This window comes from Callospermophilus lateralis, chromosome 16, assembly GCF_048772815.1.
Source record: "Callospermophilus lateralis isolate mCalLat2 chromosome 16, mCalLat2.hap1, whole genome shotgun sequence".
Lineage (NCBI taxonomy): Eukaryota > Metazoa > Chordata > Mammalia > Rodentia > Sciuridae > Callospermophilus > Callospermophilus lateralis.
In genome coordinates this window covers 83,177,408-83,190,253 of record NC_135320.1, presented here as the reverse complement: position 1 = coordinate 83,190,253, position 12,846 = coordinate 83,177,408, and the positions used below count along the sequence as shown (strand labels likewise).

Below are 12,846 nucleotides of genomic sequence, written 5' to 3'. Positions count from 1 at the left end.
GCAAAGGACCCTGGGTTTGGAATCAGGAGGTGGCCCCGTGCCCACTCTGTCAGGTGCTGTGTCCTTAGGTCATTTAGCCTTTCTCAGCCTCAGTCTCTGCATCTTTAAAATGGGAGAAATATTTCTATCTATATTTGATCAATCACTTTATCTCTACTTATCCTCCTGCTAGAGGGAGGTGAGCCACCGGGCCGGGATTTCTTTTGGGACAGTGCTGGGGCCAGCGTGCCAGCCCTTGGAGCTCACCATGTCCTCAGGGACAAACATGTTGAGATATAAGCAGTCTTCACTGACTCCAGGAGGGGTGGGTGTCCGGGTGCCCGGCTGCCAGCAGCTGGCTCTGCGGAAACACACTGGTAACTCCCAGGACGAAAGACCAAGCAGGAATGCCCCATCCCTCTCCCACCCACCATCCAGGCCAGAGCCCACTGCCCCATCCCAAAGACCTGGCATCCCACCCACTCTGTGGCAACAACACTGTGAGATGGAGTGGTCTGGGAGGAGGTGTCTGACCTGCTTTCCACACCAATACACTGAGTAGGGGGCCAGTTCAAGCATCTCTTAAGAACACATCCTGGACCAGGCCTAATGGCAGCACAGGCAAATCTACCCAAGTGGCCACTTGACTTATCCCCTAAGCCTCACTGGCCCTGGGTTACAGTGACCCGAGCTCTCCAATCACTCTCTGTTCAAGACTCCTGAACCTCCTTGGCCTCATCTGCCTGCAGGCGTGTCCAACCCAACAAGGTGCTCTAATCAGTGTCTGTCCCCAGGGGTGCAGCAGAACCAAACCAGGCTATTGTGCACCCTGCTGCCTCTGTCCCATGTAGGCCTTTATCTCTCTTCTGGGAGCACTTCAGGAACTGACAGCCCATCCCTCTATCTGTCCACAAAGCCTGGGAACCTGCTTAGCTGGCTGCCAAGCCAGGAGTGGACATGGAGGATGCAGCGGACTGGGGATAGAGCCCTTTGAGGCCTGCTGGACGGAAAGTGCAGATGAGGGGTGGAAGACAGGGTGGTGCTTCTTCACAGGTGTGCTGAATGTGCTTTAACTAGGAAAGTGTCATAAAATTATCCTTCAAAATGTATTAAAAATAAAAAATTTCAATGAGACGAAAGAATAGGTTATAAGCACTTTTGAAAAACAAAACAACAGAAAAAGAAAGCATCCTGTAATTTTGTCTCCATTGGGAGTTGGGGTCTGAGCTTTCTTAATTTTTTCCCACTAGCTCATTTACATTTCCTACAATGCTGCATTTCCAGTCCCATTAAAATTAGATGTCACTGGGGACAGGGTAAGTTTGGCCAGTGCAAAACATGTGCAAAGTGACACATGTACCCCACCTCAAGGTGTGGCCCATGGGAACCTCCTTTATAGATGTCTCCAATGCTGCACTTTTCCTCTCTAGATGCCATTCCCCAGGCGGCTTGGGAAAACTCAACTCACGCTGGAGGGCAGATCTCCAGACTAGGTCCTGAATCACCAGGTGGAGCGGGGCTCCCAGGCCCCTGGCACCCATCGAGTGATAAACTTTATATGAGTAACACAGTGTTGATCCACTCATACTTGGAGCACACCTGTTACTGCATTTAATATCACCTTAACCAATACACCTCCCCCACCCACACCCTGCTCAAACCAGAATGTACCAGTCACCTAAATCTTGCCACTCAACCCTTACCTCGGTTTGGTGGCATCCCAGGAGCCTGTCCAGTTTGAGGGCTCTGGTGCCCGGAAGCGTCTCTCTGCCAGGGGTGGTGTGGCATACGGAACTCCAAGGAACTGGTTCACTTGCTTCCATGCAGAGCCCACCCGGAAGGCCTGGGACCTGCCCAGCAGACGGCCATGGGTGGCAAGGGACATAGAGGGCACAGATGCTTCCTCAAAGCGGAGCAGAGGGACAACTAGAGAGAGGGGAGAGGGGACAGGAGGTAGCAGTGAGTGCTCTGGTCCCAGGAATTCTGAATGCTTTATGCAAAAGAAAAACTGTCACTGCTTCTTGTGCCTCGGAAAATGTCAGTAGTTTATTCGGAGCTTCGGTATAGCCAATCAGCGTTCAGCATCAACAACAGCTGTAAATAACTGCAGAGACTCTGGTCCTTACTAGGAACCAAGCACATGCAGAGCACAAGATTGATTTGTCTTTTCTGGATTTTCTCCTGGGTTCTTCCCAAAGCTGAGGCCCCTGGGAGGCCGATGCTGACCCAGGCCCAGGCCCTTAGTCTGCCCTTGGGGCTTCTAGAAGGAATGCCAGGGCACTCAGGGGGCAGTGCCCAGTCCTCAGGACACCTAGTGAAGCCCACTACCCAATATGCCAGTGATTGCTGTGGTGAACTGTACAGGCCATCCACACTACGAGGGATGAGTGAGAAACACAGTTTCTCTGTCATTTCAGGTCATTTTCTTGCCAATAAGTGAGTTTTCAGCAAATTTATGAAAATAAAAAGGGTTTTCAAAAGACACAGAGTTGAGCGCTGCCGAGAAGGGCCTGCGGCCATAGGTACCTTTCCATGGTGGAGAGATAGGCTGGGGCTGTAGAGGGGGGCCCACACCTTCCAGGCCCTCCTGTTCCCCTGTCCATAGGTCAAGGCTGCCGCCACCTGCCACCTCTGCTCAGTGCACCTCCATCCTCTCCACCCACCATGATGCTAATCGCCAGCTGTGGTTATCAGCTTCCTCTGTCTCCCTATCTTATTTCCTCAACCACATTTTCTTTCACTCATTCACAGATTCAATAAACTTTTGTGGGACCCGGGCTCAGTGCCAAGTGCTGCTTTCTGGGACTTAGGGTAGGCCCATGTCTGATTACCCATAGGGCCTCACACAAAGGAGCTGATAAACACTGGTGAGGAGACACTTAAGTGGGGGACAGAAGCTTCTTATTCATCCTAACGAGTAGGCTTGGTTGGCTCAACTCCACTCTCAGCTAATTGACAGGCAGAGGCTCTCTGCTGCTCCACAGCTCCTTCTAAAATACATATCTGTCACAGTGATAATGAACAGAAAAGTGGGGCGAGGGGGCAGACGGGCAGGCAGGCAAGGGGCACAAGTCTATCCATCCCAGAGCGCCTTGTAATCAGCTGTCCTAGGGGACATTTGTCCATGTCTGGAGACATGTTTCGTTGTCACAGGGTAGGGGAGAGATGTTACTGGCATCTCGTAGGAGGCCCTAAGCATCCTAAATAGATGGACAGCCCATCCCCAACAAAGAATGCTCCATTTCCAAATGTCGGTGGGTTCTCAGGTTGAGGAACCTGGTACTGTGTCTGTTCAGGACTTGCAGGACACTGAGGGGCAGCACAGCAAGGCAGAACCCCACATGATCTGGGAGTGGAGCACGCCTGTCTTCACACCACAGGAATATTACTTGTTGGGAAAATTTGGCAATCTTTCTGAGCCTCGAGTGCCCCTCCTCTGAAGTAGGTATGGCGGCAGCCTCTGCAACCCAATGGTGCTAAGAATAAATGATGACACCAGTGATGTTCCAGTTCTGGAGCCTGGCAAACAGCAGGTTCAACATGTAGATGGATGGATGCATGAGCACATGAATTTATGGATGAATTCATGGGTGCCTGGATGCATGGATACATGGATGGGTTTATGGGTGGATGGTTGGGTGAATAAGCAGAAGGAATAAAGGAAGGGTAGAGTTAGGGAGGGAGGGAAGGAGCAGAGAAAGCAAGGAGAAGAAGAGAGACAGAAGAATAGTGAATGTGGGCTCTGAGGGGCAAGAAAGGCCTGACCCAGCTCCCGACTTGTGCGCACGGGCATGGCTGGGGTTGGTTCAGAAGGGCAAGCTCTGGCCTTGCGTCAGTCTGTATGCTGGCAGGCCCCCCCTGCGGCCCCAGCCTGTCTGTCCACCATGGAGAGGTACCTATGGCCACAGGCCTATTTCTGTTTTTGAATCTGGCCTCAATCACAAGTCAGCCCCCCCAGTTCCTTCTCACAGATTTTCCTGTTATAGCTGTAACTCAGAGGGTCCCAGGTGAGCCCTCAGGATGTAGTGCTAATGCAGAGGAGATTCCTTTTGCTATGCAGGAAATAGCTACAGTTCTTGAACATGGCCCCATCCTAAGTCGGGAGGAAAGCCAGAAAAATGCAAAAATACAAAGGCTAAAGCTTGTCAAGGGAATGTGCTGCTTTCCTGTCGACAGAGTTATTTGATCCACCCTTCGAGGCTGCCCAGTGAAATCAAAATTGGGGAAAATGTTAGAGGTGCAGCTCCCTCTTTTGAACTCTTTTGCAGAACAGGAGGATTCTTTCCAAAATACCCACATACTTAGGACATGTGACTGGCGGAGTTAGGAAAATCCCATGTGTCAGCGAAGGCGCATATGTGTGTGCTGCTGCCTTAGGAAGTAAGCATTTCATGTGGAATTTTAGTCACGCTAAATTAATAGAGAAGCAGTCTAATTTTTTTGTGTAGAACTCAGACCTCAACGTCAAGGCATTTCTCAGCAGAACCACCACACACATCAGCTACACTGTTGGTGAAATCTATTAAAATCTATCCAGTTTGACTGTCCATATAAATATAAATGAATGTCCAGAGAGACGGAAGATAAGACTGAGGGGTTAAGATCTCCCCAGGTCTAGAATATACCCTTTGTTCAGAAGGCTGAGTAGAGGAGGGTCAGGAGAGGAGGATGTCCTATCACCCAGATAGCGGTGAAGGATGTCAGTGCTCAAGGGCAGAGGTGGGGCCAAACACAACTGCTCCCTGGCTTTGTCAATAAAGTTTTATTGGAACCCAGTTGTGTCCGTGACTTTGACATACTGTTTCTTACTGCTTTCGTGCTACGGAGGCAATTGAATAGTTGTCAAAGGTATAGTGATGGAGTCTAACAGATTTACTATCTGGACTTTCAGAGAAAAAATGTGAGACCCCTGCTCAGGAGATGATGGCGAATGTGGGCTGCGGTCAGTGGTCATGTTTTCTCCAATAAACATGTTATGGGGAGGACTGCCCCCCAGCTCCCTGTTTCCTGGGCAACAGCTGCCGTGGGATTTCCTCAGAGATGGAGTTGCAAGCTGCTCTTCCCTGGCCTCATCCCGGCCTCCCCAGCACCGGCTCCTCATTTATAATCACATGGAGCTGTGTGCTGTTTTGTTTAGTGGCATTTGGGATGGACCCAGAGCCTCGCACACCTAGAGCACTCTGCCTCTGAGCCCCACCCGGCCCTGAGTGTTCTTACACTCAGCTCATCTGGGGACAGCTTCCTTCTCCCTGGTGTTTATGACATGGCATGTGGGCCATGTGGGTCTGTAGGAGCTCTGGCTCCAAGCCGCTGCCCTGGCATCCCTAGCTGAGAAAGATCAGAGAAATAACAGCTTCCTGGACAATCGTCTCCTGATGGCTAAGTTGGGGGGGAAACCCACATCCTGCTACCCGCACCAAAGGAGACGAGCGAGGCATGTGAAAGAGCTCACTAAATGACAAGACAGAAATAAAAAATGACTTATTTAATTATTATACTAAAAAATCCAAAGGCTAAAATGGCTTCTATACTCAAAAAAGTAAATGAATGAAAGTGATGAGAAGCTAAGTGTTCTCCCTCCCCCTCTCCCTCTCTCCCTCCCTCCCCCCCTCCCAGATGAGCACCACGCCCCCCAGAGTAACTTTGGCCAACTTTCCCTTAAACTTCACAAAGCCAGTGCCACCAATCCACCATGTGACTTCCTAGCTCTGGAGGTTCCCGGGAATGGCTGCAAAGCCCAGGAGAGGCTCACCAGGCTTCCAGTAGATGTGGGTGGCCTCCTCACGGAGCAGAAGGCGGCAGCTCTGGCCCTGCAGGCTGTGTGTGCAGCTGTGGGTGTCAGGGTAGAACACGCACCTGACGGCCCCAGCACGGGCCTGGAGAGTGGTGACCAGGCAGGCCTGGTGACGGGAACATTCTGCAGAGAAAGAGTGAGGCTTGGGCTAGGAGTGTGATTTCGCTGGTGCAACCAGGCATGGCCGTGTGCACACTGAATCCGTCTATCCCTCCTCCCATCTAATCATGTACCAGCAGCTGTGCGTAAGGCCTCCTCTGTCCACTGTCCATCCACCCACCCACCCACTCTGAACCTCCCTTCCACTACGGACCCACCCCTATTCACCAGTAACCATTCTTTCCTTGAGCACCCCCTGCAAACCCCAGGCATTTGTTGGAGAAGGCGGGGTGAGATAGTGCTGGGAACGCCCATCCACCTTCCAGTATGGAAGGTCATCTACTGTTCACCTAGTTCACAAAGGGCTCTTGTCATTTCTTTGCTTAGCACACTTCTCTGGCTCCTTGTGGGCTTCAGGATGGAATCCTAATATATAGGGCTCTTCCTGGTCCAGCCCTTGCCTTCCTCTTCCTCCTTGTCTCTCTCTGTCCCCTCTAAATGCTTCCACACCCTGCAACATACTTGCCACACACCAGCAGGGACTGTCCGTCACCATGCCAGCCAGTTATTATACTAGACAATTGAAACTACTCCGTGGCACTCAGTACTAAAAACAAATCTGAAATAGTGCTGCTTCATTTGATTGGGCAATCAATGCATGGCCTATGGGCCCCATTCAGAGCCCAGTTTCTGGATGGCACCAACCAGAATTGGGCAGTACACCACTGGTATATCTGTACATGGTGGTCTGGTCTGTAAGATAAATTTGGCCTTGTGCATACTGTTATCTAATCTTGTAGGGGAGATTCACAAAATTTATGGAATCTCAGAAGGGTTCAGAATCTTGGAGGGGAATAAATGGTATCCAACTTCAGCCACTTTTAGAAGCTAAAAGTCTTTGAGGAACATTCTGAACAGGTCATCCAGTTTTTGTTTGAATACCAGGGATGACTAGAAACTCTTTAAAGGAATTATGCATCTGTCTACTAGAAAGTCCTCTAAATTGCAGTGAAAAATATATCTTGAAATTTAAGTTTTACCCGTAGGTCTTTGATTGGCCCCATGAGCCTGGCCAGAGGACCTGCCCTCGTCTGCCCTCAGGGCCTACCTACTGTCTGCAGAGGGTCACGGCACCCACGCTTGGAGTCTGCCTCCGACTAGCCCCCAGATGCTCCAGACCTTCCTCCACCCTGGAGCAAGGGCTCTCTCATGCTGCCAGGCGGATCCTCTTACAGACCCAGGGCACGGACTGCACTGTGGGGGACGCAGAGTCGGCCCAGCTCTCCTCCTCCCTGTCAGGTCTTCCCTGCCCAGTGTTCCCCATCTCCTGAAGCCTCACTCATGTTTCTGACACCAGAGAAGGGGCAGGTCCCGCGGGACAGACTCTCCTTACCCAACAAACAGAAGTCTCGGGCAGCTGCAAAGTCACTGGTGGCAGCAGTGCTGATGTGGGCGACATCAAAGTCCCGGATGGATGGGTCCAGAGCTACTGAAGAGAGGGTCAGAGACTGCCACGAGTCCAGAGCGACTAGAAGAGAAAGCAAGCAACAGCTGCCACTGGTGCATGTGGAGAGAGTGGAGGGTGGCCCAGTGTCCCCAGAGGTGGCCCAAGGGGCCTCTCCACAGGACCACCATTCCCATGTCACCTATGCCTTTATTCAATTCTGTGTTCTAGAACAATTTTTTTTTTCCTATGAGCCAAGCTTTGTGTTCAACTCTATGGACACAAACTTAAAACCAAGACTAATAAACAGAAGCACAGCCATTTCCATGAGCAGTTTACAGGGAGCGGGAGAGACGAGGAGAAGACAGGAATGCAGGAGCCTCTGACACAGTGGCAGGTGCAACAGGCAGGGTGACCCAGGGCCAAGGACAGAGCAGACTCGTGGGTTTGTTGTGAGACACTGTGTTGGGTCCCCACAGACCCCACCTCACTTTACCCTCCCCAATCCTGTGGCTGAGGGGACCCTGCTGGGTGCTGCCCAGGGCTCCCTTCAAGAACTGAGTGCTGCCTACTCTCACTTGCTGGGCAGTTGGTTGACTCTCCACTGAGTCCTCTTCCAGGAACTGGCCTTGATCCAAGAGAGTTACTCCTTAGACCAGAAATAGTCTGCATCCCAAACTAGTCCATGTGTATAGACCAAGGCTGAACCCCTGGGACCAATGAGGGAATGCTATAGACCAAGGCTGAACCCTGGGCCCAACGGGGGGACTCTGAAGACCAAGGCTGAACCCCTGGGCCCAACGGGGGGACGCTATAGACCAAGGCTGAACCCTGGGCCCAACAGGGGGAATGCTATAGACCAAGGCTGAACCCTGGGCCCAATGAGGGAATGCTATAGACCAAGGCTGAACCCTGGGCCCAATGAGGGAATGCTGTAGACCAAGGCTGAACCCCTGGGCCCAATGGAGGAATGCTATAGACCAAGGCTGAACCCTGGGCCCAACAGGGGGAATGCTATAGACCAAGGCTGAACCCTGGGCCCAATGAGGGAATGCTATAGACCAAGGCTGAACCCTGGGCCCAATGAGGGAATGCTGTAGACCAAGGCTGAACCCCTGGGCCCAATGGAGGAATGCTATAGACCAAGGCTGAACCCTGGGCCCAACAGGGGGAATGCTATAGACCAAGGCTGAACCCTGGGCCCAATGAGGGAATGCTATAGACCAAGGCTGAACCCTGGGCCCAATGAGGGAATGCTGTAGACCAAGGCTGAACCCCTGGGCCCAATGGGGGGACGCTATAGACCAAGGCTGAACCCTGGGCCCAACAGGGGGAATGCTATAGACCAAGGCTGAACCCCTGGGCCCAATGAGGGAATGCTGTAGACCAAGGCTGAACCCCTGGGCCCAATGGAGGAATGCTATAGACCAAGGCTGAACCCTGGGCCAACGGGGGGACGCTGAAGATCAAGGCTAAACCCCTGGCCCCATCGGGGGGGACGCAAAAGACCAAGGCTGAACCCCTGGGCCCAATGGGGGGATGCTATAGACCAAGGCTGAACCCCTGGGCCCAACGGGGGGATGCTATAGACAAGTCTGAACCTCTGGGCCCAACGGGGGGAATGCTATAGACCAAGGCTGAACCCCTGGGCCCAACAGGCGGATGCTGAAGACCAAGGTTGAACCCCTGGGCCCAATGGGGTACGCTGAAGACTTCTCCTGCCTTGCAGGGGCTCTTCCTGTGCCCTCACTCTCCACAGCCGGGATCCCAGGGCTCTGTGTGCCGTGCCCGCTGCACGCCGAGCTCCTCTCATCTCAAGCGTCTCCTGGAAACCCAGCTAAGGCAGCCTTCTTTAGCCATGAGGGAAATGGGCAAGAAACACTACAAGGCGCAGTGCTCCTGAGCAGCAAGAGGGGAGCTCTCTCCACAGCCTGTGCCCTTCGACTGCTGTCCCATGGTGCCTCCTGAGCCCTGAACATGGCACAGGGAGGAGGCACAGGGGTGGCACCCAGAGACACTGCTTGGCCAGAGGTCAAGAGGTCTGTGGAGTTCATCTCAATTGGGGGCAAAAGTCAAGGCCAGAGCCAGACGGTGTGTCCCTGCAAGCGGGGATAGTCCTGAGCAATGGTGAAGGCTCCACTCTGAGGAAGGGCTGGCGTCTAGCATGTATTATACTGTCCACAATCGCAGTGAAGAGGCCAGGCGGCTGGCTCCCAGCAGGGGCTTCCATGGATGGTCAGGAACACTCCAGAGAAGTGTTCAGTGAGGGCACTAAAGCTCAGTGGAGAACATCCCCTTCTCTTCTCCCCTCACTCCTTCCTCCCCTTCTTCCTCTCTCCATCCCTTTCTTCCTTTCCTCTCTTTTTCAGAAAACCACAGTAGCTTAGCCTTCTAATAAACATTGGTAAACGTGAGCCTCAGGCTACAGAACACCATTGCCCTCTTAGTACAGCCCTTCACAGTTTACATATCGTGTCTCCTTTGCCACTTGTGGTCTCACGGCACCCTGGGCAAGGAGTAGAGCCAGGGTCCTAATGCCTCCTCGTCGCATGGAGAGGTTGTGTGAGTTTATCAAGGACCAGGAGCTGGAAAGTGGTCACGCCAGGTGGAAAGAGGCCTCCCCACTGAGGCCAGTGCTCCTTCTACCCCTCTGAGCTCCCTGTCCTGGAGCACCCTTTCCAGAATACTGTCCCAGGCATGAAAGGTTCTTGGCCTTTAACCGAACCAGGCTCTCAGCTATACAGGGAGCTGTAATTTCCAGCTCAAACCTGTTGTTAACGTCCAGCTCTGGGGTGGGGAACACTAAAGTTAGAATGCTAAGAAAAGCAGCAAAACCACCCAGCCCACCTGTCTGTCACTCAGGCTGTTCTGGTGGGTTTCCCAGATGGCGGCCGCAAATAGACGCAAATTCTCACAGCTCTGAAAGCTGGAAGGTTGGAGTCAAGGTGCTGGCATGGTTGGGTTCTTGGTCCATCATCTTGGTTGGCAGACGGCTGCTTTTTAGTTATAATCTCATAGGGCAGGGAGCAGATGGGGAGCAAATTTCTCCTGTGTTCCTTTTTAGAAAGGCACTGAGGCCATGGGGAGTGCTTCACTATTGTGAGCCCATCCCCTGGAAAGGCACCCCCTGATGCCATCCCACGGGGGTACAGTTTCAACTGGGGGCACTGCATACAGTCCTGCACATGCCACCTTTCTTTTTCTTCTTTCTTTTTTGCAATAAATAAACTTCATCCAGAGAAGCTGCCAAATGACAGAAGCAGACCTCTCATGGGCTGCGCAAGAGGCAGGTGAAGCCCCCACCTGGTCCTGCAGCCACGGGCACCCTTAGCATCTGGAGCCATCTTTCTGCACTGTGGCCTGGCTGAACTGCAGGGGGCCCTGGGCCTCCTCCTCCTTGGCCTCCTCCACATGCTGCTATTTTCCTGGTCAGTACAAGTGGCATTTTTGCAGCATGATCCCACTGAGCTGCCTAATTTCAGATGGTGAGGCACTGCAATTTGAGAGAAGAGTTATGACGGGGTTTGGGATCAAAGTTGCCAATTAGGGACCTAAAATGGAAGCTCTGACCACACTCCATGTTTAGGTTGCTGCCTGGAAGACAGCACTGTGTTTGAAGAGTGAATGTCATCTGCCCAGTGAAAGCCAGCCCACATGTCACTATTCCAGGTCCCAAGCAAGTCCCTAGCACGCCTCCCTCCTGCCCCCACCCCAGCCTGCACCAGCCCTAGGTTGAGCCCTTACTGTGTTTGAACTCCAACATTTGGGAGTCCACAGGCCTCTCTTGACAATTCAAAGAATGAGTTTTCTGTGTGTGTAAAAGCATTGCATGCATGCAAGCTGGGGGTCTTGGCAGCATTTCACGTCATCTACCATTTACCAAGAGACCCACCACACTATTGCCAACTCCAGCCTCAGGCAATCCTCCACCTCAGCCTCCCAAGTGGTCAGAACTACAGGCTGCATCTCAGCACTTGGGTTAACAGCAAAGCTTTGAAGCCATTCAGGCAGAAAACGCCCTTCTGGCTCAGCCATTCATGGCCCACAATTCAGGCCATGCTACTGGCCATGATTTGCAAACAGGAAATCAGGACTTCCAGGAAAACACCATTCGCTTAACCATTTGGGTTTCCAGTATTGGGGCGCTAATTACTGGCAGGACTAGTTAAGGCTGAGCCCCAGCTGGCAGGCTCAGGACCCAGAGTCTACCATGACGCCCACTCCTCCAGATGAAGAAGTAGCAAATCCCAGCTCAACCAAGGGGTGGTCGGCTGAAAAGCAGAATTCAGAATTAATTGATTTGTCTACATCTGGGTTTCATTTTTCTTTCTAAAAATAGCTTATAGATTGCAAAGTCATTTTCCCTCCCTCCCTCCCTCCCTCCCTCCCTTCCTTCCTTCCTTCCTTCCTTCCTTCTCAGACATCAAGTAAAGGAATAAATGTCTGATTTTTAAGTAAACTCCACCCACAAAACATGTGCTCCTCAGCACCCAGCACTGTCCCTGAAGCTGGGAAAGCAAAGGGACTGCCAGAGGGCTGCTCTGAGCCCAGCAGGCGGGCTGAGGTCAATAGCAAAGCTTTGTGCACTTTCTGTTTTTGTTTTTTAAAGACACAGGATTGCCAGGCTGTTCTCAAACTCCCAGGCTCCAGCGATTCACCTGCCTCAGCCTCCTGAGTGGCTGGGACTACAGGCTGTATGAGAGCACTTGGTTTAACAGGAAAGTTTTGAAGCCATTCAGGTAGGAAGAGCCTTTCAGGCCCCAGCAAATCTCCATGTCCCCAAGGGGTAAGTGAAACAGAACAGACTCCACGAGGCTTGGGCCTCTCTGGCCACAAGGGTCACTACACATTCCCAGAAGGGCAGAGCCAGCAAGGTTCAGCCTTTTGCTGGGCAGGCCCAGCCATGCCCACTTACACATCCTGCTTTCTACCAGAGACCCTCTTTCAACCAAGAACCTCGTGGAAGTCGTACTGAGCTATTTCTGCCCTAGTTAGCACTTAGAAAAACCAGATTTTCCTTCAATAATAGAAAGGGGGAAAAGGCACCCTTGTTAATTTCGTGATCAGGAAAAGGTGAAAACAGGACAGTGTCCGCCGGCTTGCGTTTCCCCAGAAAGCAACTCCTGACGTATGCAGTGGCACTAGCCTTACAGCAGGTCCCGCCCTAGAAGAACTCTCAGGCCCGTACACCTCCCCTCGGCTCCTTTTGAGCTCTGAGAGTTGGGCCTTCATCTGTCAGTCAGTCCCCAATCCAGCCCCAGCCCAGCCCTCCGCTATTCTCATTCTGTCCTCTGCCCTGACACCCTCTTACTCTTTGCATAAAACATATCCAGAGTTCCTCCGGCATAAAAACAAGACTTTAACCCAGGGTCATTTTACTGAGGGATTGGGTTCCAGGTGACCCATTTCTCTGAAAATATAAGTGACATCTGGGATGCCTTGAGGGGAATACAACTTTTCATACACTGCCATGGGTGGCTCGTGGCCTACACATGGTGATTAAACAACATTCTACAATTTTTTTTTAGCT

General features: G+C 52.1%; 1 protein-coding gene across 1 annotated transcript in view; it reads right to left on the bottom strand.

Annotated features, from left to right (window-relative positions):
- Tg (thyroglobulin) overlaps nt 1-12,846 on the bottom strand; it is a 211,779-nt gene that overhangs the window by 95,597 nt on the left and 103,336 nt on the right. Inside the window, exons 36-39 of the mRNA XM_076835902.2 lie at nt 7,266-7,400; nt 5,712-5,896; nt 1,683-1,882; nt 247-340 (exon numbers count right to left, since the gene is read on the bottom strand). Of these exons, the coding sequence (XP_076692017.2) occupies nt 247-340; nt 1,683-1,882; nt 5,712-5,896; nt 7,266-7,400 (614 nt within the window). The remainder of the gene's footprint in view (nt 1-246; nt 341-1,682; nt 1,883-5,711; nt 5,897-7,265; nt 7,401-12,846) is intronic.